Source organism: Gavia stellata, chromosome 17, assembly GCF_030936135.1.
Source record: "Gavia stellata isolate bGavSte3 chromosome 17, bGavSte3.hap2, whole genome shotgun sequence".
NCBI lineage: Eukaryota > Metazoa > Chordata > Aves > Gaviiformes > Gaviidae > Gavia > Gavia stellata.
In genome coordinates this window covers 10,581,364-10,606,164 of record NC_082610.1, presented here as the reverse complement: position 1 = coordinate 10,606,164, position 24,801 = coordinate 10,581,364, and the positions used below count along the sequence as shown (strand labels likewise).

General features: G+C 37.3%; 1 protein-coding gene across 1 annotated transcript in view; it reads right to left on the bottom strand.

Moving 5' to 3' along the window:
- Window positions 1-797: 797 nt before the first annotated feature.
- LOC104259920 (synaptotagmin-9) overlaps window positions 798-24,801 on the bottom strand; it is a 64,472-nt gene continuing 40,468 nt past the window's right edge. Inside the window, exons 4-7 of the mRNA XM_059825965.1 lie at window positions 3,476-3,596; window positions 2,255-2,426; window positions 1,476-1,605; window positions 798-905 (exon numbers count right to left, since the gene is read on the bottom strand). Coding sequence (XP_059681948.1) covers window positions 798-905; window positions 1,476-1,605; window positions 2,255-2,426; window positions 3,476-3,596 — 531 coding nt within the window. The remainder of the gene's footprint in view (window positions 906-1,475; window positions 1,606-2,254; window positions 2,427-3,475; window positions 3,597-24,801) is intronic.

The window sequence follows — 24,801 nt, the reverse complement described above, 5'->3', positions numbered from 1 at the left end:
GATGTGTTTTCTAAACCCAGCTCCCAAATGCCCAGGTAGGCATTTCAAGTGTGGCACGTCAGCCAGTACCTAGCTTGTCATTGAGGGCACAAAGATATAGGCAGAGCTCCCCCACTTTGCTCGGTCTTCTTTCACAGCATACTTGCATGTTGGCAGCACCCATGCTCTGAAAAGGCATGGTGCATTCCCACGGCAACAGAGCCTGTGAGCACACAAAACACGCTGCTGAAACTGTGCTGCTGTGGTCCCCAGGCACCAGTAAATTGCTTATGGAGACAGGGCAAGACTGGTATTTTTGCCACTTTGTAGCATCTTCCTATTGCCCGACAATTATTTATGGAACTGCCTAGGGTTAGTGCTTACAACCAAGTAGGGAAAGTCCTCAGCTGCATTCTAGTAACATGGCTGCACTCTGATGCATAAAGTATATGCAGAGAGGCTGCGAACTGCCTACCTCTGTATATTAGGTGCTTACGGCATTGTTCATGGATTGATATGAATACGATGGTCTTTCCTGTCTTTCAGCACTGGGGGTAACATTGTGGCTGTTCATAAACATAGTAGTTTCTTTTAGCTGGGATTACTGCCTGACTTTAGCCAGTGACAACGACAATAAAAGTAAGTTATGGTAACTCTTAGGAAGCAGTTTAGTTAGATCTTTCATGAATTTTTGTGTCTCATGAATCAGGATTAGCATTCCCTGTATTGGGGAGAGGATTAGACAGAGGGATTAAAAGGACATCTTTACCCCACTGGACTCTGTGGAATAGCCCCTGAGGATATGGCTAAGAAAGAGTTCAACAGGAATGCCAAATTTCTGCTGAATAGGTTAAAAGGGTGAGGAAGCCTCTTCGGCAGCCATCCAAGCGCAGAAGACCTGCATAACATTTCTGCTGAATAGGGCCCTAAAGACAAAAAACAAAACAAAACAAAACAAAAAAACATAGGAACCTTGAAAAGCTTTTCTGGTTGTGTGGCTTCTTAATAACGCCTCAGATCTCCAGAGACACTTAAACATTTTTTTTTCAGTGCAGTTAGGCATCCCTTGAGATGTGCTAGTGGCATGGATGATATAGTCTTACAAGAGAAGAAGTCAGATTAGGTTGTTAAATATATACAAAAAATAGGTCTTGGTTGTTCTGTAAACAAGGTCCATTTCTTTATATCAATTATCAGTGAAAGTTACCCAAGATCCTATTTAAAAACCAAAACCAAACCCTTAATCCAGTGTATAAAGATTTGTGTTTTCATGTATGAGTTAAAGACATTAATTACTTTCTGTTCCCCTAAAATTGAAAGAAGCAGACTTGTGTGTTATGTTTGTCTTTTAACATCGGTGTTTCTAATCCCTTTTCTAGGATTCAGTGCATGCATGTGAATCTTGGTTTTGTTCATAAAATTTCATCCAACTTCTAATGCCATATGGAAGAATTTTCACAATTATAGTAATGGGGAAACAAAAATAAGTGTCTTACCTCTGCAAGAGGATGCCAGTGAGCGATGGGTTTCCGAGGGTATGACAGCATTTCATTCCAGTGGTCGCGACCTAGACTTTCTGCATCGTTGCCTACTTGACATACTCCAATGACCTCATTGTGACCTACACTGTGAAAATGTTCCATAATATTTTTTTCTTAAAATTTTACCTTTAGAACCATAACATTTAAATACTTCATTAGAAACATTAATCACGGATTTTTAGAGTTAATTCTTGCCTGAAAAATGTAATGAACTATAAAATATGTAGGTTTGCTCTTTGCATTTCCCACTAATCAGAATAATTTAGTATTTTCCCCATTATAGCATACACTGTGTGTCTATGTGCATTTGTTTCTTATTTTTGCATGAAGAATGTAAGAAGTTCTTTACCTGAGTTCTGTAATTAGTTGCAAATATAAGTAAGCTCTAAGCCACAATTTTAGAAATGGAGGTGTGTGTCTAAGGGGTTAGCATAATTGTGCACAAACAGAACATCAGTGTGTGGACTGTCTGATCATATATTCAATTATTTAAGTTCTGGTAAGCATATATGCAGCTTAGTTATGTCAGTTATGGATGCAAATCTGTATTTTAAAATTTAGAAAGGAAATTCTACCTGGCAGTACAAGAAATTTTAGTCTTCTACCAAAGTCAACATGACATTAATATCCCATTTTTTGGGAAAAAATGATAACTTTGTTTCTGGATGCAAATCTACTGTGCAAGATTTTATAAGCCAATAGATGATCTTATTTTACAGCTACAGGTATCTCACCGGTCATAATCCATAACAGCTATCGACAAGTTAATTTGGTCAATGTTTTCTGGAGGGACGTCAAAGACTATGGCTTCATTGTAAACAGGATTAAGGGTATTCCTCTTGGTGGAAGTTTTTCTTTTCTTTAGTCGCCTTCCTTCACACATTAAAGAAACCTTCACATAGGGATCTGTGTGAATCATAAGAACAACATTGGTTTTCTTTTGTTGTTTTTAAGCAAACATAAATGGAAAGTGAAGGGAGCAGCCTTCTTGTATGCCCATACCTGCTTGCAGAATTAGTCACCTGGACCTGACTGGAATTTGAGCTTCTTTATTATCATGGAACGCCTGGGAGGCAGTGGAGCTTTGAAAGCCTTACCTGGTTGACTGCTTATAATGAACAATTTAGGATCAAGAAGCTTCTTGTTGTGTACCAACTTCTCAAAGGGTATTAAAATACCCACTGAACCATGTTATACATGACTGTTTTATACAACAGCTTGTGTATCAGCCTATTTATAACAGCCTAATTACTTGTACATATTTGTAGGACAGACAGAAGATAACTATTTTACACAGTGGGATTTACTGATGTATGGTTAAATATAATTCAAAGTGTAACAATTAGTGGCTTATATTTCTCAAGAGAATTATAATTATTTTTAAACTCCTGAATGTAGTAAAAAAATCTATTTCTTTGTAGCTCCTTTCTGGGAGCTCTACAACTCCCTGCTAGTATTTAGAAGTAATCTATTAACTCTTATTTACATTAGGTTCTTGTTTTCATCATCAAATTTTGAAAAGGTTGCTGAAATGAGTCTGGGGTGATCACTGTTTTGTCCATATGCCAACAACAGCAGAATTGTCTCAGTGGCTCTTGGATACTGTCAGAGAGGGTCAGTCTGCCTCTGTGCTATAGCCGTAACAAATAGTCTGCTGTACAAACAGTGTTATAAACACAGTTTGGCCAACTCATGCTATTCTGAATCACAGTGGCTTTAGAAATAATAATCTTCCTTTCTTTTTAAAAGCAGATTATTTTAAACTGTTGGTTGCAGCAGAACAAACTAAAATATATTATTTACTTCTCAGAAACTCCTGTACTCGGGTAACTCAAGAGCTTGCAGTATAAGAACCTTCTTATCAAAAATCTTACAGGGAATTGACAGTGCTGAGTTCTGTGACTCAGGAGAGAAATGGGGCAGAAATCCACATCGAGCATTAAATTCATTCCTACCTGATGCTCCTGTGATATCCATTGCCTTTAAATTTCTTGCCTTTATTATTGTAATAGTTAGTCTACCAGCTGTTGGAAGGTAGCACAGTGAAAACATCAGGTCACCAAGATCCACATTATCCTGTTCCAAGGAAAGAGAGACAATGTGAAGCAGAACAATTTTCCCTAGCCGTAACAGGAGCTAAAGGTAAAATACACCTTTGGGGATTTGAAGTTATGCAAGCAAAAGCTGAATTCTCATTGTGAAACATATCTGAAAAAACAGACACATATCTGCATGCAATGTTGAAGTCTCTACGTTTGTTGCTAGACCACCAAAGTTCTCAAGTGTAAATGTGGTTATAGTTTCTAGCACTTGGTCCTTGGAGATGAAACACATTCAAGTGATGAGGTGCAGCGTGAGGCACTGGAGTACCTTTGTTTTGTTTTATGTTTTGTAGTGATTTGTGTGTATTGTTGACAAGTTGCAACAGATGTCTGTGCCTTTCCTTCTGGTCTGCAGAAGGATACCCATGGAGAGGTTCACAGAAAGAACATTGGTTGGGCAGGGCAAAGTTTTATGCAACTCTCAAGCTTGCGTAAACTAAGGTGTGATAGGCGTGAAGTCACTATGGTAATGGGGCAGTCTCCACTTGGTGCTCCACTTGGTGACTAGGTAATTCATTATATCAGTACTGTAAATGCTTTACTGTTACTATCAAATACAAGAGTTTCCATTCCAGACTTTATCATCCTGAATGAACATTTTAAACCCTTTTATCAGTTCTTCTTAAGAAGTTAATAGGTAAATGAATTACTATACAATTGTTTTAGATACAAAGTCCAAGAAACATGTTATCCCTCTGCATAAATGAACTCATTAGGAAAGAAGAGATCACATGCATTGAATGCAGTATTAGGAATTGTACCATAATATACTTATTCACAGACTTTGCCTTATGTATGAAGAGTAATCTTTACCTACACTGTGATGTATTTTTAATCAAATGCCACAATGACAAAAAGTCTTTGTTAGTGCTCTTCCAAAAATTGCACTGGGCATCATACAGAAAAACATTGTTAAACTGGAAACAGAGCCTGCAATTTCTTCAGTCTTTTCCAGTTCTAGAAGTGGTAGGTGTTGTAGCAATAGATCACAGATGATTGTGAGATTCAGTCTGTTCTTAAGCCAACGCTAGTAGTAATCTAACCACGGCAGTCTGAGAACACAACTGAAGGAAAGGTTGCAGGCAGAAGCAGGAGAGAGACATACTTTTTGGCATGTAAATCCTTCTCTGAGTCTGAAAAAAAAGACCTGTCTTCTTACACTTTCATTTTGATTTGTAGGGAGTTAACTACTACTCCACAATACTGGTTACTTGTAAATGTTTTCTTAATTTTGGAAAGATAGATTTTCTAACAGAGTGAGCCAGTGCCCTGGCTATTCCACCCTGCTTACCCCTATTTTCTGCAATCAAAGGGCAACATTTTTAACTGTTCCAAACATTGTAAAATTTGCTGTTGGAGCTTCAAGGTTCAACTTAATGAGGGAATGTTCTTCAAAGAGTACCACAAACCATGACTGCACCACAGAATCTGCAAGTGTGTGTTCATCTGTCTGGGTAACTGCAGAGAAACAGGCAACATGCTCTGACTGGAGATCAGTGGTGTCCGTTACATGGTCATCAGCATGACCGTTACATCCAGCAAACACAGGTCCTTACTATATATTCAGTTTCTTAACAGACCCAAGGTCTGTGTAACAGAGCACAGAGAGGATTATTGCACATCTTCACTAGTTTAAAATCACTGAGCCACATGGTTTAAGCCACGGATTGTCACTAAAGTTGTACTGTATTATCAAGAAATAGCATTAAGGAACAGAATTAACAAGCATAGAGAGTAGGATCTTCTGCAAGGATTATGCTTCTGTTTGAATTGAGTACTTATGTGTTACTATGTATGCTTGACAAAATGTGGTGATATAAATATTACACTGCCAGAGATGTTTTTAAATTCCTGCTTAGGAAAAGATTTCATAATATTGTAGGTTATCAAGTCATGTATTTTGTACATTCCAAATTTGTGTCTAACTTTGTTTAGTGTGGTAGTAACACCATACTGTGCAAGTTACAGTGCATCCAGGACAGCCTTAATATAACCAGACTGAAAGGCTGGTTAATAGGATTAATAACTTAACAGAAAATATTTGAAAGATAATTAAATTACAATAATAATTTATTTATAGGAATATGGCCTATATTATTTTTATTTTGGTCCTGTTCAGCAGGTAGGGTATTGTAAGAACTGAACAAATTTGCTGTGATAAACATAGCTAAGGTCCAAGCTCCTCTCCCATTGTCCTCAAAAACTGTCTACAATCAGAGGAAGAAAGCACTGCATTCATTTTTAACCTAAAACCTGCTCATTCCTGTATTCTAAAAAAGGTAGAACAAAGATTGGTGTCTGCTTTGCTTTTGCAGTGCCCCAGGCTTCAGCTACAGGGCTGGGGTGATGGCTAAGTGGCTTCATGTTGTTAGCTGTGCCTTACAGTGAGCTGCACAACCTGCCTGATGACTGTTTCTGATAATCCTGCCTAGATTTGTCTCTGAGCCCATGTTCTGCTAATGTAGTCCTTTATTCAACATGGCAAGAGCATGAAGTTTCTTCCTTAAAAAATTGCCCAGTATTACCTGGGAGAGTTAGATGTATTCAATACTGGGTAAGCAGTCAGCTGGAGAGTTCAAGCCAGAGGTGTACATCACAAGGTTTGCCTGAAAACTGTATCTTCACAAAGAGAATGAATCCCTTACTGGAACCTCAAGATAAATAAGTCCCTTTCATTGCTATTAGGAGCGTGGAGACACAACCTCCCTCACATTATGCTTCTTCCTTGTTCCATTTCTTGTGGGAATACTTGATATATCATAAAAATAATATTATTTGAATCATTTTCAGTGGCTTCTACTGAAAGGTTTATTTTTCCAGCTTTTCCCAGAAAATTATTCTGGTTTCCCCCCTGGAAAACTAATGAAGTGATAATATATCTTCTAAAATGCTGAATTCCAATAGTAGTGTTAATAGCTTGTTAGTCTATAGTCACACAGTATTTATGAATTTTAAAATTATTAATTTCATTAGAGATTAGCCTGCAGGATAAATCACTCCCTAGTACTGTGTCAGCAGCTCCATGCTGGAGCTTAGGTGAGTATAACTCAGCATATTAAACAGGGAGACGTGTAATCTTAAAGAAGACTGTGATGATGGGCCCTTAAATGGCTTCACCTTTGATTCCTTGGAGGCCGCATTGAGAAGTTCAGGATGGATCAAACCTTCTCAGTGAAACCTGTAAGTTACCTGGTAGTTAGGGAGTTTCTGACAACTGAGGGTGACATTTGGGATCAGATTTCTCCTCTTCCTTCTCATAAATACATTTGGGTGCAGAGAATGGGTATGTAAAATCATGCAAAACAGGCAGCAAGGGATGGAAGGAAACAAGACAAATTATAGGTTACAACTTCTGCTTTTGCCTGTGGTCTAGGAGAAGATATGCTGCCCTTGAGTTAGGCAATCCTAAGTTTTGAGCTCATTTCTTCAGAAACTTGCGTTTTGTATTTCTGGAGCAGACAAGCTGTGATAAGCTTGCTCTCACGCAGTGCCTGTGCCACTCTAATTAAAGCATATGTCTCAATTATACCAGGTTCCTCAGTTCCCCATCTATAAAAAGACAGACACTGCTTTTTTACTTTTCTGGTATGTTGCAAAAATAATGCTAATTATGGATTGTGAGGTGCTGAGATGTATTATTATGCATCTCATCAACTTACGATTAATGGGAACACTTTCAGGCAGTGACATCCTTGCTTATTTCTTTTAAAGTTGCTAAGTGTTGAAAGAGTATTTAAAGGCACTAGTGATTTAGAGATTTTATAAATTCTTATTGCTATGTCAGAGCTGTACAGCTCAGGCAATGGTAACTTTGCATACTACCTCCTTTAGCAGTTATACATCTCTCTGTAAAGGTCACTGGAAAAGAGAAAAATAGCAGAGGTTTCATGAAATGAGGTGATATTGTTTGAGCTTCTGAAGCACAGAAAGGACTGATTACCGATATTTAATTAAATTATCTCTTTTTCCTCCTAGCTGAGGAGCATTAGTTGTATTTTAAACAAAAAAAAATCTTCCTAGTTATTTCATAATCATTACTGGAATTACAGGAATTATACTTCTGTAATGCAAGACAAATTTTACTGTACATCATTCTGATATTTGATAATGTGGAGTTTTGATTTTTGCAGGGATTTATTTTAGAGAAGGTTTGCTCTGCTAAGATGAGGATAATTTAAGTATACTAGGTATATGTGTTAAGTCTGGATGAATTAAAAATACTTTAAGAAGTGCTATCTGCTCTTTGGGATATACATTTATTAAATTGCTCATCTGTGTTGAGAAGTCTGGATTCAGATTTGGGTGAGCTAAGATATTAATTCAGTTCAGGTACATGTCCAGGACACAAATATTGTGAAAATACCATACTAAACAAATTTGAGTCTCCAATATGTTTGGGAATGATTGTAAATTTAAAGTGTCTAACATGATGATCTCATGAAGGTAGCTGTACATTTTTGATTATTTCATCGTAGAATTATTTTGAGTTATATGTATGAGAAATGTATATTGAGAAAAACTCTTTAGAAATGTTTGATTTTAATTGAATTTGCACATGACTAGAAGAGTGCCAGCTGCCTTCTCATTACACATTTTAAGATAAATAGAGAAGTTATGACTGGAAAACTCTATTTTCATGACATCTTAAATCAAAGAAACGAACTCTAGTAAAGTAGGCATTTATTAATGCCTCAATCAAACTATATCTACAGAGATATGATTAAGTAAAGTTTGTGGAAAATGGGAATGGCCTATCTTTTACAATTATTCTTTCAATACATCAATGTCAGGCTATTTTTCATGTTTTAAGTTAATTTGCAAATTTTATTTTCTCAGTGTGATTCCATTTTTTGCATTTCATTGTCTTTATTTCTTTTGTTCATGGTTTTCTTTAAAAATGAAAGCAAATAAGTAAAGAAGCTTTTATAGCTAGGTATGTGAAAATGAGTCTGATTTCACTTACTAGTAAAGAACATTAAAAAAAAATTCTGAAACTTGGTTTCTTTACAGTGAAGGAATATAAGAAAGCTGAAGTGTTTGAATGTAATTCAGTCTGGATTTTATACTGCTTTGGGTACACGATATAATTTTCATGTCAAGTCACAGACTGGCTATCAGCTTCTATGCCTATACAACTGTATGAAGTGGATATGGAGAGGCTAGTCTGATGGGATGCACAAAAAGGCAGGATAAGAAAGGGCACCTTTGAATCCCTAGTACTCTCTCCATGGGCTTACTACCATTTGCTACTTAGTAGACATTGATAAAAATGCTGGACCTGAGAGATTCTTGCATGACTAATACAGTGAAAAGTATCATCAGCTACAGAATCTAATCAAAAAAGCCTTACAAAGGGGAAAGAAAGCACTTAGGCCAGCCAGCCAACAGAAGATATTTCATGTTCCAATTTAAAAAAAAATAATCCTCTGACAGCTGATTTCAACTTCAACTTTGTTGCTTAACGAAGTATGTAGCTTGATTTTTCTCTATTAGGATTTATATTAGTAATGCCAAGATGATAGCACAACCGAGTTTCTATTACCTTTTCTCTGAGGTATTCTGGAGCACCTTATAGTCAGACAGATGTCTTGCCCGACAGACCAATTCTGAATACCACAACTTTGTGCTGTACTTCATAGGGACTGAAAGAAGTAGGAATCCTTCCTGCAGACTGGGTCGTAGAGAGACGCTATGATTATCAGCTCAGGGAGCGTATGTTCTTACGTTAACTTACTCATAGTTTTGCCTAGCATCTTGGCAACTTCTATATAAAGACAGTATCAAAAGTAGAGCATCCAGCAGATAGTATATCCTCCATCTCTGTTTCAGAGCCTGGAGATCTTTTGATGTAGATTTTTGGGTTTTTTTCTTTTCTGTTTCTATCATCCTTGTGTCATGACTACTTTCCTTTAAGGCAGATCACTGCACTCCACAAAAGGAGGATCCTCCAGCCATGACTGTGTTGTGCCAGTCAGTCAGGTTATCTTAGAATGTGAGTAGCTGGAGTTAAAGGATAAGGCTTTCGCCTTCATATATGTTTCAGAACAATCCAGTTAATGTCTTTGAGAAGAACATACACGTATCTTGCTCTTGCCACAATGTCCTTAGTAAGTCAAAGACAGAGGCCTTTTCCTGTAGGCAATCAATGTACTTATGTCTCTAAAGACCCAACATCACCATTGCCATAATTTATATCCTATAAATAGGATGGCAGTGATTAACTGAAACTGCCTTTCGAATCGGTTAGCTGCATATTGTCCTCAGTTATCAGAATGCATTTACAGAATATATTTTTTCTTACTGATTCATTTAAGACTTTATTGATAAATTGTTCTGTAATAAGATCCTTACTTTAAAAAAGCATCCATTCAGTAAAGATAAACTTCATACACATTCTTATTTTTAAACATATGCTTATATCCTATAGATTTTACTGGCTTTGAATCCTTTACATAGATTTTCAATTCCCAACAACTAAAGTGCTTTGCTGAATCTGGGCCTAAGAGTGAATCTAATGAATTATCCTGTAGCTATATAGATAGAGATAGAGATAATGTCTGATTTTGTTCCAAACTAAATTGATGAACTGGGGAGATAGTCTGAATTGAGCTAATGAAAATTAGTAGAGACATGATTGGAAAAGCTGGAGTACTTGTCCTGTTTATGTGCGTGTGGCCATGTCAGAAATTTATTTCACAGGAAAAACACAAATGAGTAATTCTGAAAATGAAACTTATATAGAAAGTTAATATAAGTACTTTTTAACTTCCTCATCAGTTATTAAGAGGAGGAAAGAGTGTGTACACAGAGTTGTTTCTGAAGGCTTGCTAGATGGCATTGCTGGTCAGAGAAAGAAGTTGTTAATTACAGTTTAAGTTTCTCCTTGCAAGTTAAACTGGTCTTCTGAAAAGTATTTTGTTTTCTTGAATTGTTATTGCTGTATGCAACTCTTCTATGACTTGTTGCTTTCTACAAAGTTCACTATAGATTTACTAATGCAAAAAACTGCCCTGACTCTTTTCCAGGCATTGCAAGCTGCCTTTTATCATTTTGATTGTCACTGGGAGGCGGGGCGTGCATGTGTGTGTGGGGAGGAGAGGATAGGGAACGCTAGAGAGCTAGAGAAGATCCTTGTATCTTCCCAATGTTATATTTAAAAATGAAAATGTCATAACGGGTAAGATGTGAGTTTACAAGTGAGGTGCCACGGACAGATTTGCTCCTCGTTTTCTTCCAGTATATCCCACTTCAGTGTACCCCACCTTGTCAGTGTTTACATGTTGCCACCTTTGGTACTGTGCTTCAAAAGCCTTTTGAAAGGGTGGGTTTGATTTCACAGTGGTAAAGTTTTAAAGGAGACTACTTTAGCACAGAGCTAACTCAAACCTTTCCTTCTGCAGAGAAGGCAGTGGTGCTTTAGAAATGTTGACAAGCTTGGGAACAGCAATGAAATGTAATTTTTTCTATATAGCAATAGATGTTTGGAGGGCAACTGTTTTCTCAAAAGGAAATGTAAGGGAGAGCTTCAGCTGGGAAACAAGAGTTTTGATGTTAGGTGAAGATGGTAAAAATGGAAGGACAAGTAGGTCAGGCAGACAGAAGATGCCTCACAGAGGGAAGTTTTACAAAACAATCTAACAGTGTAATCTGGAAAAATGGACAGTAGTTTCCCAAAGTGAGGACCAAAGCTTTTAATGAATGTCCATCAGTATCTGTTATGTCAAACCCAATAATTTTTCAACAGGCTTTAATTGATTTGGGTTAGACCTTAATTTTTTGTGAAATACTGAGGTTGAAAAAACAAAGAAAAGCAGAGGTTAATGGCATTGTAGTGCGCAGTGTCTTAAAATACAAACTAATCTGGGTGGGCCAAGCTTGCTGACTTAAAAGAAAACTCTTGATGAACATCACGCAGATCGAAAGAGGTAAGAAAATAAACCCTCATGGTTTCAAGGCTAAATGCTGGCTTGTTGTAAGAAGGGGAGGCTAAACTACATGTAAAGTGTTCACCATCTCTAGGCAAATGTGAGCTTGGAGAAAATGAAGCAGCAAATCTATTCTAATGCATAAAATTGTTTCTACCATGAATTATTTGCCAGTTACCTCTTGCTTCCATTCTGACATAAGTATCCACTAATAATGAATCCCACTAATAATGAAAATCTCCAATACAGCCAAGAAAAATTGCAAGGGAGGAAACTGGTTTTAAAAATAGGTTAACTAATCAAAATATTTTAATCTAAAATGTCTTGCCTGTTAATATTTTTTCCTAGTGTGTTAAAATGAAAATGTCAATTTAAACTAAATCCGTATGGAAATTAGTGGATTGGCCTTTCATTCCACCTTGAGTTACAATGGCTGCATGTGAACTTACAGCTCCACTAAAATATCAAAAGATGCTCTGTCTTCTAACCCCACTCAATTATCTGTTCATGTACAGGGAGTGAAAACAATCAGTATGTCAGGGCCCTGAGGGCACTAACTAGCCCTTACTAGCCCTGACCACCCCCAGGGCCTCTGCCCACCCTGCCCATGGCCCAGGTCCCCATTTCAGCCCAGCCCGGGGCTGTTGGTCCCTGCCCCAGTGACACCGTAGGGTGCTGGTCTCCAGCTCCCCACAGATCTGCCCTGCCCAGCCATGGTCCCGCTGAGCTGGGCCCACATCCCAGCCTGGCTTGGCCCATCCCCAGGATGCTGGCTGATGCCAGGGGCTGCCCCAAAGTTCCCTGGCTTGCCTCGCTCCCTTGCTGGGGTGGTGGGACGGGAGGTGGCTGGTGACGTCCTGCCCAGCAGCACCAGGGCCCCCCACTGCTCCTGGCATCTCAGCCCCAGGGAGCAGCCAGCCCTTGTGCCCTGACACAGTCTTAATTAAGGATAAAGTCTCACAGAGTGGCCATTCTGTATAAAAAAAAGCTAATATAGACATGCTGCTGAAACAAGATGAAATTAAAGCTTTGGGCCCTCCTAACAGTTTCTCACCTTTCCTTAGCACTGAATGTCATTCTCAGTGCTTGCATTTTGTGTTGTGTAAAGCAGCCGTCTTTTATATCGTGAATTCTGAGCACATCATTCTGAAAAGCAGAGAAACTAAGTATCTGGATAGTGGTGAAAAAAAGATGGAGAAAGTCACAGTATCAGGAAAAAAAAAGGTGTTCTTTTCAGTCTGTGTAAGCACCTATGGTGTTTTGTGGATGTATTCATTATACTTACATTAGGTGTTCTGTACTGACTTCCTTTCTATTCAGGCTTAGCACAGGTTGTGTGCAAAATGAGTAATAAAGAAAGGCCATTTTTATAAATTTGAATCTACTTTTAGTCCAAGTAAAAGTTTGCTTTACAATTGTGTTTTTGAAAAAGTTGATATGAAAAAGAGAATGGTCCAAATAATATAGTATGCTTGAAAACTAGAAAGCTAATGTCAAACTTTATGTTGCAGTAGCATGTCTTTCTTGCCATTCCAAAGCTTTTCTCTGAGATATGTTTAATTATTATTTAAAAAAAAAAAAAAATCAAATATCTCTTGTTGGCTTTTAGCCATCTGTTGCCCAATTCCATCCCAGATCTAATTTCAGGGGAGAAGATATGGTGGTCTGCTATATGCGTATCTGTGTATGCGTCCTGGGAAGGCCAGGAGGGGATCATTCTGCTCAGGGCTCTAGTGTAATAAATGCAGAAGCTGGAGAAGCACATGTGCATTGTTCTTTGCAAACATGCAGCGAAGAAGCACTTTGCCCCTAGGTTTTGACCACTTGAATATAATGGGCTCCTTTCACAAACCACTAAAATAACTATTAGTGAACAGTGTATTGCCATTAATCCAAACTCTGTCTAATAATTTTAAAAATCTTGTGATATCTGGAAATCAGATCCAAGTTCAATGAAAACCCTTGTGTGCCCTTTCTCTTTCTGATCCTTTTTGGCTTCTCATCACATCAAAAAATAATAAAGTAATTATTACTTCCATTAATAAGGTATACCTAAGGCAGACTTTTCAAAAGTAGTATTTTCTATGTGCATCTCCCTTTAAGTTTGGTGCCCAGTTAGCAGGTGGGGAAAGAAGCATGGGCTTATAAATCTATTTCTCTTATTTTTTTTCCTAAGAAAAAAGAGTTTTTCCTAAGAGTTACACAGAGATTTTCTACATCATGATTTAGAGTAAAGTTATTTTTTCTTTCAAATAGGTACCTTTCCTGGGTTTCCTTGCCATTTTAAATACAAGGGTCTTTCCACTGAAGTTTCTCAATGTGTTTTGTTTCTCTAGAGACAATTGTAATTTTGTGTCATGCATTCCCTCAGTTCAGGAACTACTGAGAATATTTCATGTTTTTTTCTGGTCAAAGGTAGCTTTTTTTCTAGAGCTCCCTGGTGTTGAAATCCTATTACCTTTGAAATTGACTTTGTTACTATTAAGTGGTGTAACTAAATACAAAAAGTTGGCTTGTGAACTGTCAGCTGTATAAGCAATAACATTGGTGCCCTGCCAGACTCAAATGCACCATCCACAGACAGTATCAATATAAGAGAAATGGTGAAAAGGGATCATTATGCCTTAAAAACATGTCTGAGAGCATTCCATGTTACCTTCCATTAGACTGAAAGTACAACTACATTTCACAACATGCATTTTACTAGTAACACTTCTCTATAAAATTACCCACTTTTAACAATAGTAAAGCAATTTCCATAGAAGTTTCATTTACTTCTTAGTAATTTATTTAAATGGGTCATATAGAAAAGAAAATCACTGCAAATTTCAAAGCGAAGCAGCCAAGGTAAAGAGACTACTTCACTGCTAGCAATATTCTGTTAATGGATTGGGTGAAAAGGTGTGCAGTTGTACTGCTTTGATTGTCCTTGCAGAGCAATTCCATTTTAATTGCAAGTTAAATGGAAGAAGAATATAATCTTGTATGCTAAGGTTAATCCTACAAAATACATTTATTAAATATGTCAAACAGACAAAACCCCTAAATCTTCAATACCGCAAAATTGTCTCATTTTATACAGTAGAATCTCTCTGGTTTTCGAATACAAAAGGAATTAAAATAATAGAGGTAGAAAGGAAGAATGAGAATGACAATAAAATTAATGATAACAAGACAGCATCATTCCAGAAGAGTGAAAAAGAGGACTGCTTTCATCCTTTGTTTCTCAAACCATGCTACGAAGAAAACTTCACATGTGAATCAGGGAGAGAAGTTGGGGGTTTGGTGGTTCTTTTTTCAAGGTGGGGGGAAACACAGGAGAGAAGGGAGACTCTTCTGTTTCTTCCCAGAGATGCTACTGACAATTTCATAACAGACTGCTATGTAAAATTTGCTGACCGCATAACACACCGATATGCTGTTGGTATATAACCCTCTCAGGGCAAACCTCCCTGACTCACCTCCTGAATCAATGCTGTGGAATCTGTGGTGATCTAGCAACAAGGGGTTACTTACACCACTTCTCTTAGGCAATGCCAGGAACATTTCAGTGTTTCTCAGTATCTTAGCTGCTGATGCTGCCCAAAAGCTCATGCAAAGCCAACTACCCTCTTTTCTTCAGAGGCGGTTCTGGACCATGGCCATTAGGACGCTTAGGCTATGCGGATGTGGTGAAAGAGAATTTATGTTGTTGCTGTATATCATTCACCTACCTTGCAAATAGAGTATTTTAATCTTGAAGCTGTTAAGCAGTTTACCAATCCATACTATATCTGTTTTGAAGCTGTACAAAAATACAGCTTTAAAATAAAGCTAAAGACTGTGAGGAAGCTGAAGGCAGGGGAAGGAAGAAGACAGAAATCCATTTCAGAAAATGCAGACTCTGAAATCAAGTGTATCATCCAGCTACCTACAGCCTGAGCAGGGGAAGATGTGATTGTGTAGAGTGTGATAACAGTTCTTTTTCTGTAATACTTGTTTTCTATCAGATATGCTTGTGCCTCCCTATTATATTTAGACGTGTACTGCAGGCAATTTTAGGACCACTTTTGTGAGCATGTTTTCTCTCTTAAAGAATGCACAGAGGGTAGTGTAAGATGTGAGATAAAGAGAGCACTAAATATAGAATTGCTTTAAGTCCATAAAAGTAAGTCAACAGAATTTCCTCCTCTTAGAAGACTCTTCTTCTAACTTGTTTTACTTTACATGTGCTACATGTGAAATGTACGTAGAGAGGAAAATGTTTGTTGTTTTTTTTTCTGTGGTTTGTTTTACCCTCTTCCTGATGGCATCATGTGCATTTGTGTGAGGTGAGTCTGGTGAGATGCCCAGACTTTTACCTGGTTATGTTCATATTCAGAATAACTGGTGTTATTAAGTACATACTAGCCTACAGGTAGGGAGAAAAGGTGCATTTTTAGAAAGTCTGTGCGTGATTTAGTAAACAGTTATCTCACAGTCACTTAGATGCCTTCTCATATTTTCAGTTTAGTTGCTTAATAATTTAAATAATTTGATAGTTTTGAAGAAATCAAAGTTGTGAGTTGACTTGTCCTAAACAGTGAGTTCACTTTAGAACGCTTTTTACTTTAATAATGATCAATGATTTTGGATACTCAGTTTGACACCTTAAAAGAGCCTGACTTCAATTTTTTGGAAGGAAGTATGATTTTGAAAGAATTTAGTGCAGTTATCTCTGACCATCCTGACTCATAACTTTCGGAGCAAGGCTGTCTGAAAAGAAGGATAGTATACTTTTTTTGTGTGCTGCTTTAGCACTGAAAAGTTTCCTGAAATAAGTGATTTTTGAGAAGAAAAAGAGAGTGGCTGGATGGGGGTGAAAAGAGTGAGCATCTACTGCTAGATTTACTGGTTTGTTTTTAGAAAATATCTATATTTTGATGAAAAAATATCACGGTTATAGATAGCATGAAAAACTTTTTATATGTTGTTTTATAATAAAGGCTTTGTGTTGAATGAAGTGTTTCTCAGGGCTTTCCCAAGAATGCTGACACTCTGTATACTGAGTAAAGTGAAGAATTTGGAAAAGGAGCTGGCAAACGAGAAACACTGCTGAGCTACTGAAAGGAATGGGTCGGGGTGTTCACTGCGGAAACCTTAAGGGAAGATAATCTATTCTGTTTTCATTCTATTAGGACTGCTGCAGCCAGTCAGAAGTTGAATATGTGGATGTAGAACTCAGGTCATTTCTGATGGAGAGATTTCCATCTGCTTTCTCCAGGACCAAATTTGATAGCTCACTCATAGTTTAGACATCAAATTTTGGGGGAGGGGAAGGAGGAGAAGATTTAAATCTTTGTTGAGCAGGTCATTGTCATGTATTTATTTTGCAGAGAGCAATAAAAGGATGGTAATTTGCTTGTTCTGCTGTTCTAGTGAATTTTCTGATGTACGTCTCAGGTGATTTGTTTACATTATTTCATGTGGCTTTTTGTGATGTTTACAAGATACTATTTCCAAACTATAGCAAGAGGGTATGCATGAAATCTGAGCTTCAGTGGGATTTCTTTCCCTGACTTTACAGTAGAGTCAAGATCTCATCCTGAGTACTACTCATTTCTACCTGCATAAAATGTTGCGGTCCCAATGGAGTGAAGTTTATTGTTAGATTAGCATTTACTGTAAGATTCTGTGCTCAGTGGAGTACAGACATTGAAATGTTTTCATTATTTTAAAGTGATTCCTTTCTTCCTGATGATCATAAATAACTCTCTAGGTGGCTAAAACCCAAAGTCTGCTGTTTTCTTCCTATCTTTTTTGTACAAGCTTTTGTTTCCCTTTACTGCATGTGTATTTTTTGTATTGTTGGGGTTGTTCAGAAGAGTTATCGTAATGTAAATGGTTGATTAAACCACAGCTGGCTTTTAAAAATATTTATAAAACCCCAGCATGCTTTTAAAAAGAAAACAAGTTAAAGAGTCCTGTGAATTCTGAAAACAAATAGACAAAATACAGTGTGGGAATTGTTCTTTTGCTCTTCTGTGTTAACTTTCATGGTGTTTGGGTAGCAGTTTCTATATGAATAGAAAATATTAGATATTGCATGATATTGCTAATCTCCTATTCATTGCTCCTTTTAAAACAATTTTACTGCAGGAAATGGAAGAGGAAATGTTAGGTAGGAGGAGCAGTGGATTTCAGCCACTCATACTGTGCTGTTAGTAATTGGTTGCCTGACAAGCAAGGTTACGTCTTCTGATGTTGTGATAAACTGCTGTTTTTAAGATGCCAGATTTGACCCAAGAATCTGAGTGAGGAATTTTATCCCAATAGTTCATATAATCAACTGTGAAAACCTCCAGCTGTCAGCTGTTTTCTGCTTTGCTGCCCATCACAAGCAAGATGACATCACTAGTCGGAAATCTTCTTCCAGATGGTGTATGTAGCTTTGATTTTGAGTTTGTCTGATGAAAGGAGTAGTGAATGATTAAGCACTCACTAAGGTAAGCTGTAGCTTGTGACTACTGTTTTCTTGAGTAAATAGAGCAAGGTGTTTAATCAAGCAACGAAGTGCCAGAAACACATAGCTATACAAATCTCAAATGTCATGATACCGCAGCCATTGCTAATGCAGTGTCGTCATTTAAGCCTGTCACTTCACCAAAGTACATGGTGTGAAATACTTGTTCTAATTCTCTGATAGGGAGCCATAGGAAGGCTCAGACACTGCAAATGACTGTATGCTTCATTTACCCATGTGAATACTTCCAGTGACTTCAGTGGGACTAACTACAGAAATTATTATATCTGTAATTCTAGAATTTGAGTGTGCATTGCAAATTGCCTTTCAGTGTTTGTGAGGAATTCAGAGGTTTGCATGTGCTTATCATTTAATCCTACTCAGGCAAGCACAACGTGATGTTGCAGTGGCCTGTTCGATTTTTTTCAGGAAACACTACACTTTATACATTGTTCCTGACACACATATCTCTTTCTGAATGTTTAGAGAAATGTAGATGCATGAGGAGAAATTAAATAAAACAGTGAGTTAAAATGAAGAACTTTGCTGTAAAAAGGTAGTAAACTTGGAACTAATAAATCTTGATAAAAAAGCTTTTAGTCAGGTTATAGGTCCCTCAGGTTTGACATTGTTTCTTTAGCTCTGCTCTCAGGAAAATAGCTCAATTGCCATGAAAGAATGATGTCTTTCTGTCCCTCTTCCCTCGGATAGTTTAGCTGCCAAGTAATCTATTTTTTACAAAGTGAAAGAATGGAAGAGCATAGCTATGTATCTTTCTGCAACAATCCCAGCAAGGTTTTCTACAGAGCCTTGGAAATGGCCCTCATGCTCTGAAGGGCCGGGATTTGAAGAGAGAAAATTTGTCATTTGTATCTCTGAGGCTTCCCAGGGACAATTAGGGCCTGTGTAATAGCCGGTATTATACTTGTTGACCATATAGCCAAATCTTAGCAACATATATTGTATGTCTTCTAAAGTTTCTACTCTCATTTATGTCAGTTCAGTTGTTTCATCTTTTATTTCTTTCAAACTACATGTTCAGCTGCTAAAAATCTCCTAGACTTTTAGGAGAAAAGCTAGAAAAGCTATACATACATATGTAGGACATACTGTTCCTGCAATATGTCCTTCTCCACCAGTCAGCTCAAACTTCAGCTGCAACTTCTAATGTTTTCCCCCCACAAAGGCAATGGGGAGGTCTGAAGAGACACCTCGTGTGATTATTTAGCAAATGGTATAGCCTTATCTTAATTTCGGCAAGCTCTATAATGTAGCCTGTAAGCACAAAAAACATGCCTCCGAAGCACTACAGTTATGGTCCAATAATTCCTTCCTTCTGTACAGACGATGGTATTTTGTCCTCAGTAACAGAACTCTGGAAAGATCCTGGAATCCTGAATGGTTGAAGCATGAGACACGTTACGTCCTCTGATGAGAGTTTGAAAGGGGACAGACAAATCTTTTGGTGAGAAGAAGACCCTGTGTATACTGCCACTTTCTTTTCTACCTATTTACCTGGGACACAGGTGTACCAGAAAAGATGAAGTCAAGACTGTACGCCAGCAAGCACACATTTTCAGTTGTGTTAGGATGCCAGCCTGTCAGGTAGAGTGTGCAGGAGGTGCTTCCCAAGTAGCTAGGCTATCCCCTGCACAAATATCCAGTATGTCTTGGTAAGAGTTCAGGGCACAGTTACAGTTAATCCCTAAGTAAATAATACACAATAACAAGAAAATCCACTTACTGCTTAAATATAAGACCATGGGAAAATAATGTGAGAACTGGGTAAACAGACTGTACACAGAGGATAATTGTAAAATTCTGAAATACCCTGTTTGGTGGAGAAAGATGCCTGATGGCTGTGATATCTTGTGGGGATTAAAGACTAAAAATGGCTTGAGGCTTTTCACAGAAGCACGGTATGTTCAGAGGGAAGAATACTTTCAAGTTTGGCTCCAAATATTGAAACTAAATTTAAAGAGTAGGATTTTTCAGAAATTTTGATGAATCCATAAGCTATTGAAATGCTTTCTGTGACCTCTGCTAGAAAAAAAGACAAAGTAAGCATTCCCGAAACTGTTCAATAATTAAATGCATGTTTGAAGTGATTTTTTTCCCTGCCTGGCTAAATACATGTTTAAATTGAAAGTTATATAACCCTGTAGAAAAAAAGGCTATGGCACAGTCTAATCTCGAATTATATGCAGAATGGTTACAGCCGAGATCACCTTAATACAGCTATTTTAGCTTAACACTGTGTGAGTGCTCTTTGCTCATCTTGAAGAATTGCTGCCTATGAATTGAAAATAATAGAGCAATTTTTTTTGTGTTTGCAGCTCCCACTAACAATTTTGGATGCTATAATTGAAGGACAGGCTTGGCTGACTGGGATCACATTCTGGCTTTGCTTTATGTGTAGTGTGTGCATTATTGTGAGCTGTTTCACTGAAGGCTATCTCTGAGAGTCTTGTTTAGAGAGAGATTTCTGGAAAAAAAGAATTGGCAGTGGAAGGTGAGAAGAAAGGGGAAGGGGGATGGGTAGTAGAGGGATAGTTACAGACTCTTCAAGTAACCTAGAAAAACAGGAATGTAGGATTGGGTCTAATCTTTTTTAGCGTGTGGCTAATGTGTGGAGGAAAACGTTCTTCATACACTATTGCTGTCTGGGGCTGGTGCTCTGGGGAAACATGCATAATACAGAGACAGAATTGTGTGCTCAAGAATATGCAGCATTGATGGGTGGGGGAAAACCAGCGTGGAAACCAGGATTTTAATTTCATTTTAATTTCCATTTTGAAGCAGAATACCCCTCACCTGACTTGAAACATTTTGCTTTGACAAAAACCAGGGTGTTTTGATCCTATTTCAACTTTCAAAATATTTTAAAATATTGCAATAGAAGGGCATTCCAAATGAGAAATGAAAACATCTTATTCAGAAATTTCAGTCTTCTCAAAATACTGACTTTAAATTTTTTTTTTCTTTTAAATTCTTTGACTGAAACAATCCCATTTCTGCTACATCTTTTTTTTTTTTTTTTTTTTTTTTTTTTGTCTGCTTTAGTTTTGGCTCTGTTTCTTTTGTTTGTTTGTTTGCATGTATGTTTTTTGTAGAGAAATATCCAGACTGAAAAAGCTTATTTGGGAACTCTGATGGCTGTACTCCCAGGTTCTGTAAACTTCAAGTGGTACATACACATATACACAATTCTCTAAATTATCATTTTCTTAAACTAGTTCCAAAACTCCAGTAACTGTTAGCTGAGGCTTCAGTGATATTGCAAGATGCATCCTGTTTCTGACCATGCCTGTGGAGCTACAAGGCTGTTAGGTAATCACTTGCACTGAACAGTCACCATTATTTTTAGAGCCAAGCTTCGAGTTCTTGTACCACTGACTTAGGACCAGCCTAGCTGCATCTCAAACTTCAATGCTCTTCAAGGCATTTGACTTTTTTTCACTTCAGATCCTTCCCAAGTTTTATTGAATATTATTCTCATAGTTACCCAGTTGCTCCAAACAGAATTGGGCATCTGATGTCTTTAAGTTTTCTGAAAACACAGGTCAATATTTTCTCTCTACCCCATATAATTGTATTTAACTGTATCTGTCCTTTGTTTAGCCATGCTGAGTGCTGTCTCCCAATCACTTAAACATATTTTCTGACAAATCTTCTCCTACAAAGTAATTAGCAAAATCATTAGATTAAAAAAGAAACATAAAAACACAAAAGGAAAACCCAGTTTTTAAAATTAACCCATTTAAATATGTGGTTATTGAAAAATGTAAAAACCGTAGGAAAAACACTGGCTGCAGCTGTTCTCCAATGTATGATGACTACCATACCTGTTGTGCTGATGCTGAAGGCTAATTAATTTCTCTCTCATCCTTACTGTGGTGATCCTTAGAAATCTGAAGGATTAAAGATCTATGCCTTTTCAGCATCTTTTGGCTATGAAATGATTCACTACATGTGGACTTTTATTTTTTCTGTACATTTGATTAAGTAAGAACAGTCATAAAAATCATGAAATAAAGTATGACCTTTGTGACTTAGGAGAAGCTGAATATCCACTGATCTGCCTCTTGAAGGTAATTATGCTTTCTGTATTTTTTTGAGTACCTCTGGGTTTGGTTGTGGGTTTTTTTGTTTTGGTTTTTTTTTTAATAAATCTAAAATTTAAGTGAGGTGAATCTTACCTCTTGTGTTTACTGCCTTAATTTGTCTCGCCACAAAATAACTGTTGTTGCTCCTTAAACTTATGGCATGCTTAATGTGGGCAAGATACATGGGTCTGCAAATCTATCTCTTCTAGAGACTTGCATTTGCAAATCAATTAAACAGGTACATGTCCACATCAACAACTGATTGCCTCCCTGATGCCAAAGCCTACCCATTTTAAACAAATGGAACGTCAGGATAATACTGGATATGTTTTCTGTACTGCAAAAAAAATCAACTAGTGTTTCCCGTTTACTGCTACAGTCCTGAAAAGTTAGATACGGCACTTCACATGGATGGTTTGGATTTGAATTCATACGTAGAGCCAGAGATTTGGTTTGTTTCTGTTCCTTCTCAAACTGTTGACTCAAAAATTTTGGTTAACCATTGTAAACATTTTAAATGCTTTTCTGAGATCTTGATCAATGCTACCGCTTTTCTAAACCCAGCAACTTGCGAAAACAGGAATTCTAGAAATACTGACTAAAACATCTTGACAAGCTAAACATTTTTTAAAAGTGGAGTAGGTGGACTTAGCTGACTTACTGCCAGCTACAGTTTCTGCACACTATCGAGGAAGATAAGCATTGCTAAACAGAGTGGATTAAGGCTGGTGCCAGGAATCTGCAGATTCTGGACCCGGTCTCATTTCTGCTATTAAGTAGTGTCATGTCTAAAGCAAGTCACGTCCTTTTTGTCTCACTCTGTTCCACTGTCCATGAATTAGGGACGGTATTTATCTACTTCTTTCAAAGAAGGAAGTTTATTTTCCTCAAGTTTTGAGGGTGTAAGCCCTAGGGATTATGACCTGCACCTATGCATGTGCATTTGGCACACGTTAAATTGCTCACAGCCTCTTAGCAGGAGTGGTCCTCAGCAATGCAACCTTTGAGGAAGTTTTTTTCAGTTTGAGAACAGAATAGTTTTGAACTGCAGAAAATCTGGTAGGTTTGGTCAGGTTTCAAAAGTTCAGACTTTTATTCTGCTTTCCATAAACAACTGACTGAAATAATTCAGTCTCTTTCTGTCTCTCTTCTACACATACTGTGGCTGGCATTAACATCTCTGAAACAGGGAACTTGAAACTTCCTTCTGGTGATGTTATGATTCCAGTTGCATCTCAGTTATACAACATAAATGCCTAAAAATACAAATTCTGAAATCTTTCTTTCTTGGGCAAACTTGAGAACATCATCAGTGAACAATTAGCATTTCTAGAATGCAGAATTTCAAATACTTACAACCATCCTACTTTTTAACTCCTTGTCAAAACACTAGCATGTGTACCAACATGCAGCTTAAATTCATTATCTTTTTTTAAATACGGTTTTGTTTACTGCTTCTGTGCAGAAGGAATTCGGCATTATCTGACACACTGTTGTATTCTTGACTACTACATATAACCTAAAAGAGCTTGGAGATTCTTGAAAACAGATGCAATCAATTTCTTGGCTTTGCAACTTCTAGCATATGCTGGCTCTTTCTGGATGTCAGAGTAAACAACTTGATATACAGTTTGTGTTTCTTTATAGCTTTGAACTCTCCATAAATATCTTTCGGGTTTTCAGCGAAACATACACATTCTCTAAAGTCTGTGACATGTTACTTCTCAAATTCTATATGTATTACCCAGGGTTTTCTTTCTGTAATCTTATCTCTCCTTCTTTCAGAAATATTTTTTCTTCTATATTTTCACTCTCCTTTTGTACCCTGATATATTGTTTTTTAACTTCGGGGGCTGAATGCTACACTCTTCAACACTTAGCTAGAAACAAAAGTGGAAATACTTCATAATAGCCATATTCAAAACAGAGTAAACTTTTGAATCCTATGTAGTACTCCAATTTTTGCAGATAAAGAATAAACCATGGTTTGAATCTGACCAACGGCTTTCATCCTTATCAGAGTTTCAATTTACTTCACACCTTCACAGGAGGTTGATACAGCAAAGAGCCTCAAAGAAACCGCAAGATAAAGATAAATGGTAGCAGCCAATATGGTAGCTACAATTTATAGAATATTAGTTGCATAATCACTGTAAATCTTATCATAAATATTCTTTGAGAATAGAATGTTATAGAAAGATTCACGAAAACAGGTTAGTCTGGGATGTTCAGCCTCAGGGTGAGATGAGAGAAAGGTGCCAATGGAGTGTTATGAATAAGATTTTTTTTTTTTAAAGTGTATATATAAACGTAGACATTCAGATAAAGAACAGTTTTCGTTGTACCATGCCTAGATCTCAAGTATAACTATATTTGACAACAGAAAAGATAGCACCAGTGTCAAAAGCTATTTATATTATAAGACCAAAGTCACAAATTGGCCTCCTAAAATGAGTAGTCATTTTGGAAAATGCTGGCCCAGCTAAGAATGAAAATTTATATTGTTCTTTCTTACTCCAATTATCCCCCTGCTCTAAGTGGAGGCCACTTTTAAGTACTCCTCTTGTCTATAAAGATCACCTGCTTAGTAAGTGACAAAGGTTGAGCATTTTGAGAATCCCAACAGCCAGTATGAACCAGAGCTAGATTTCAAATTCTCAGAAATCT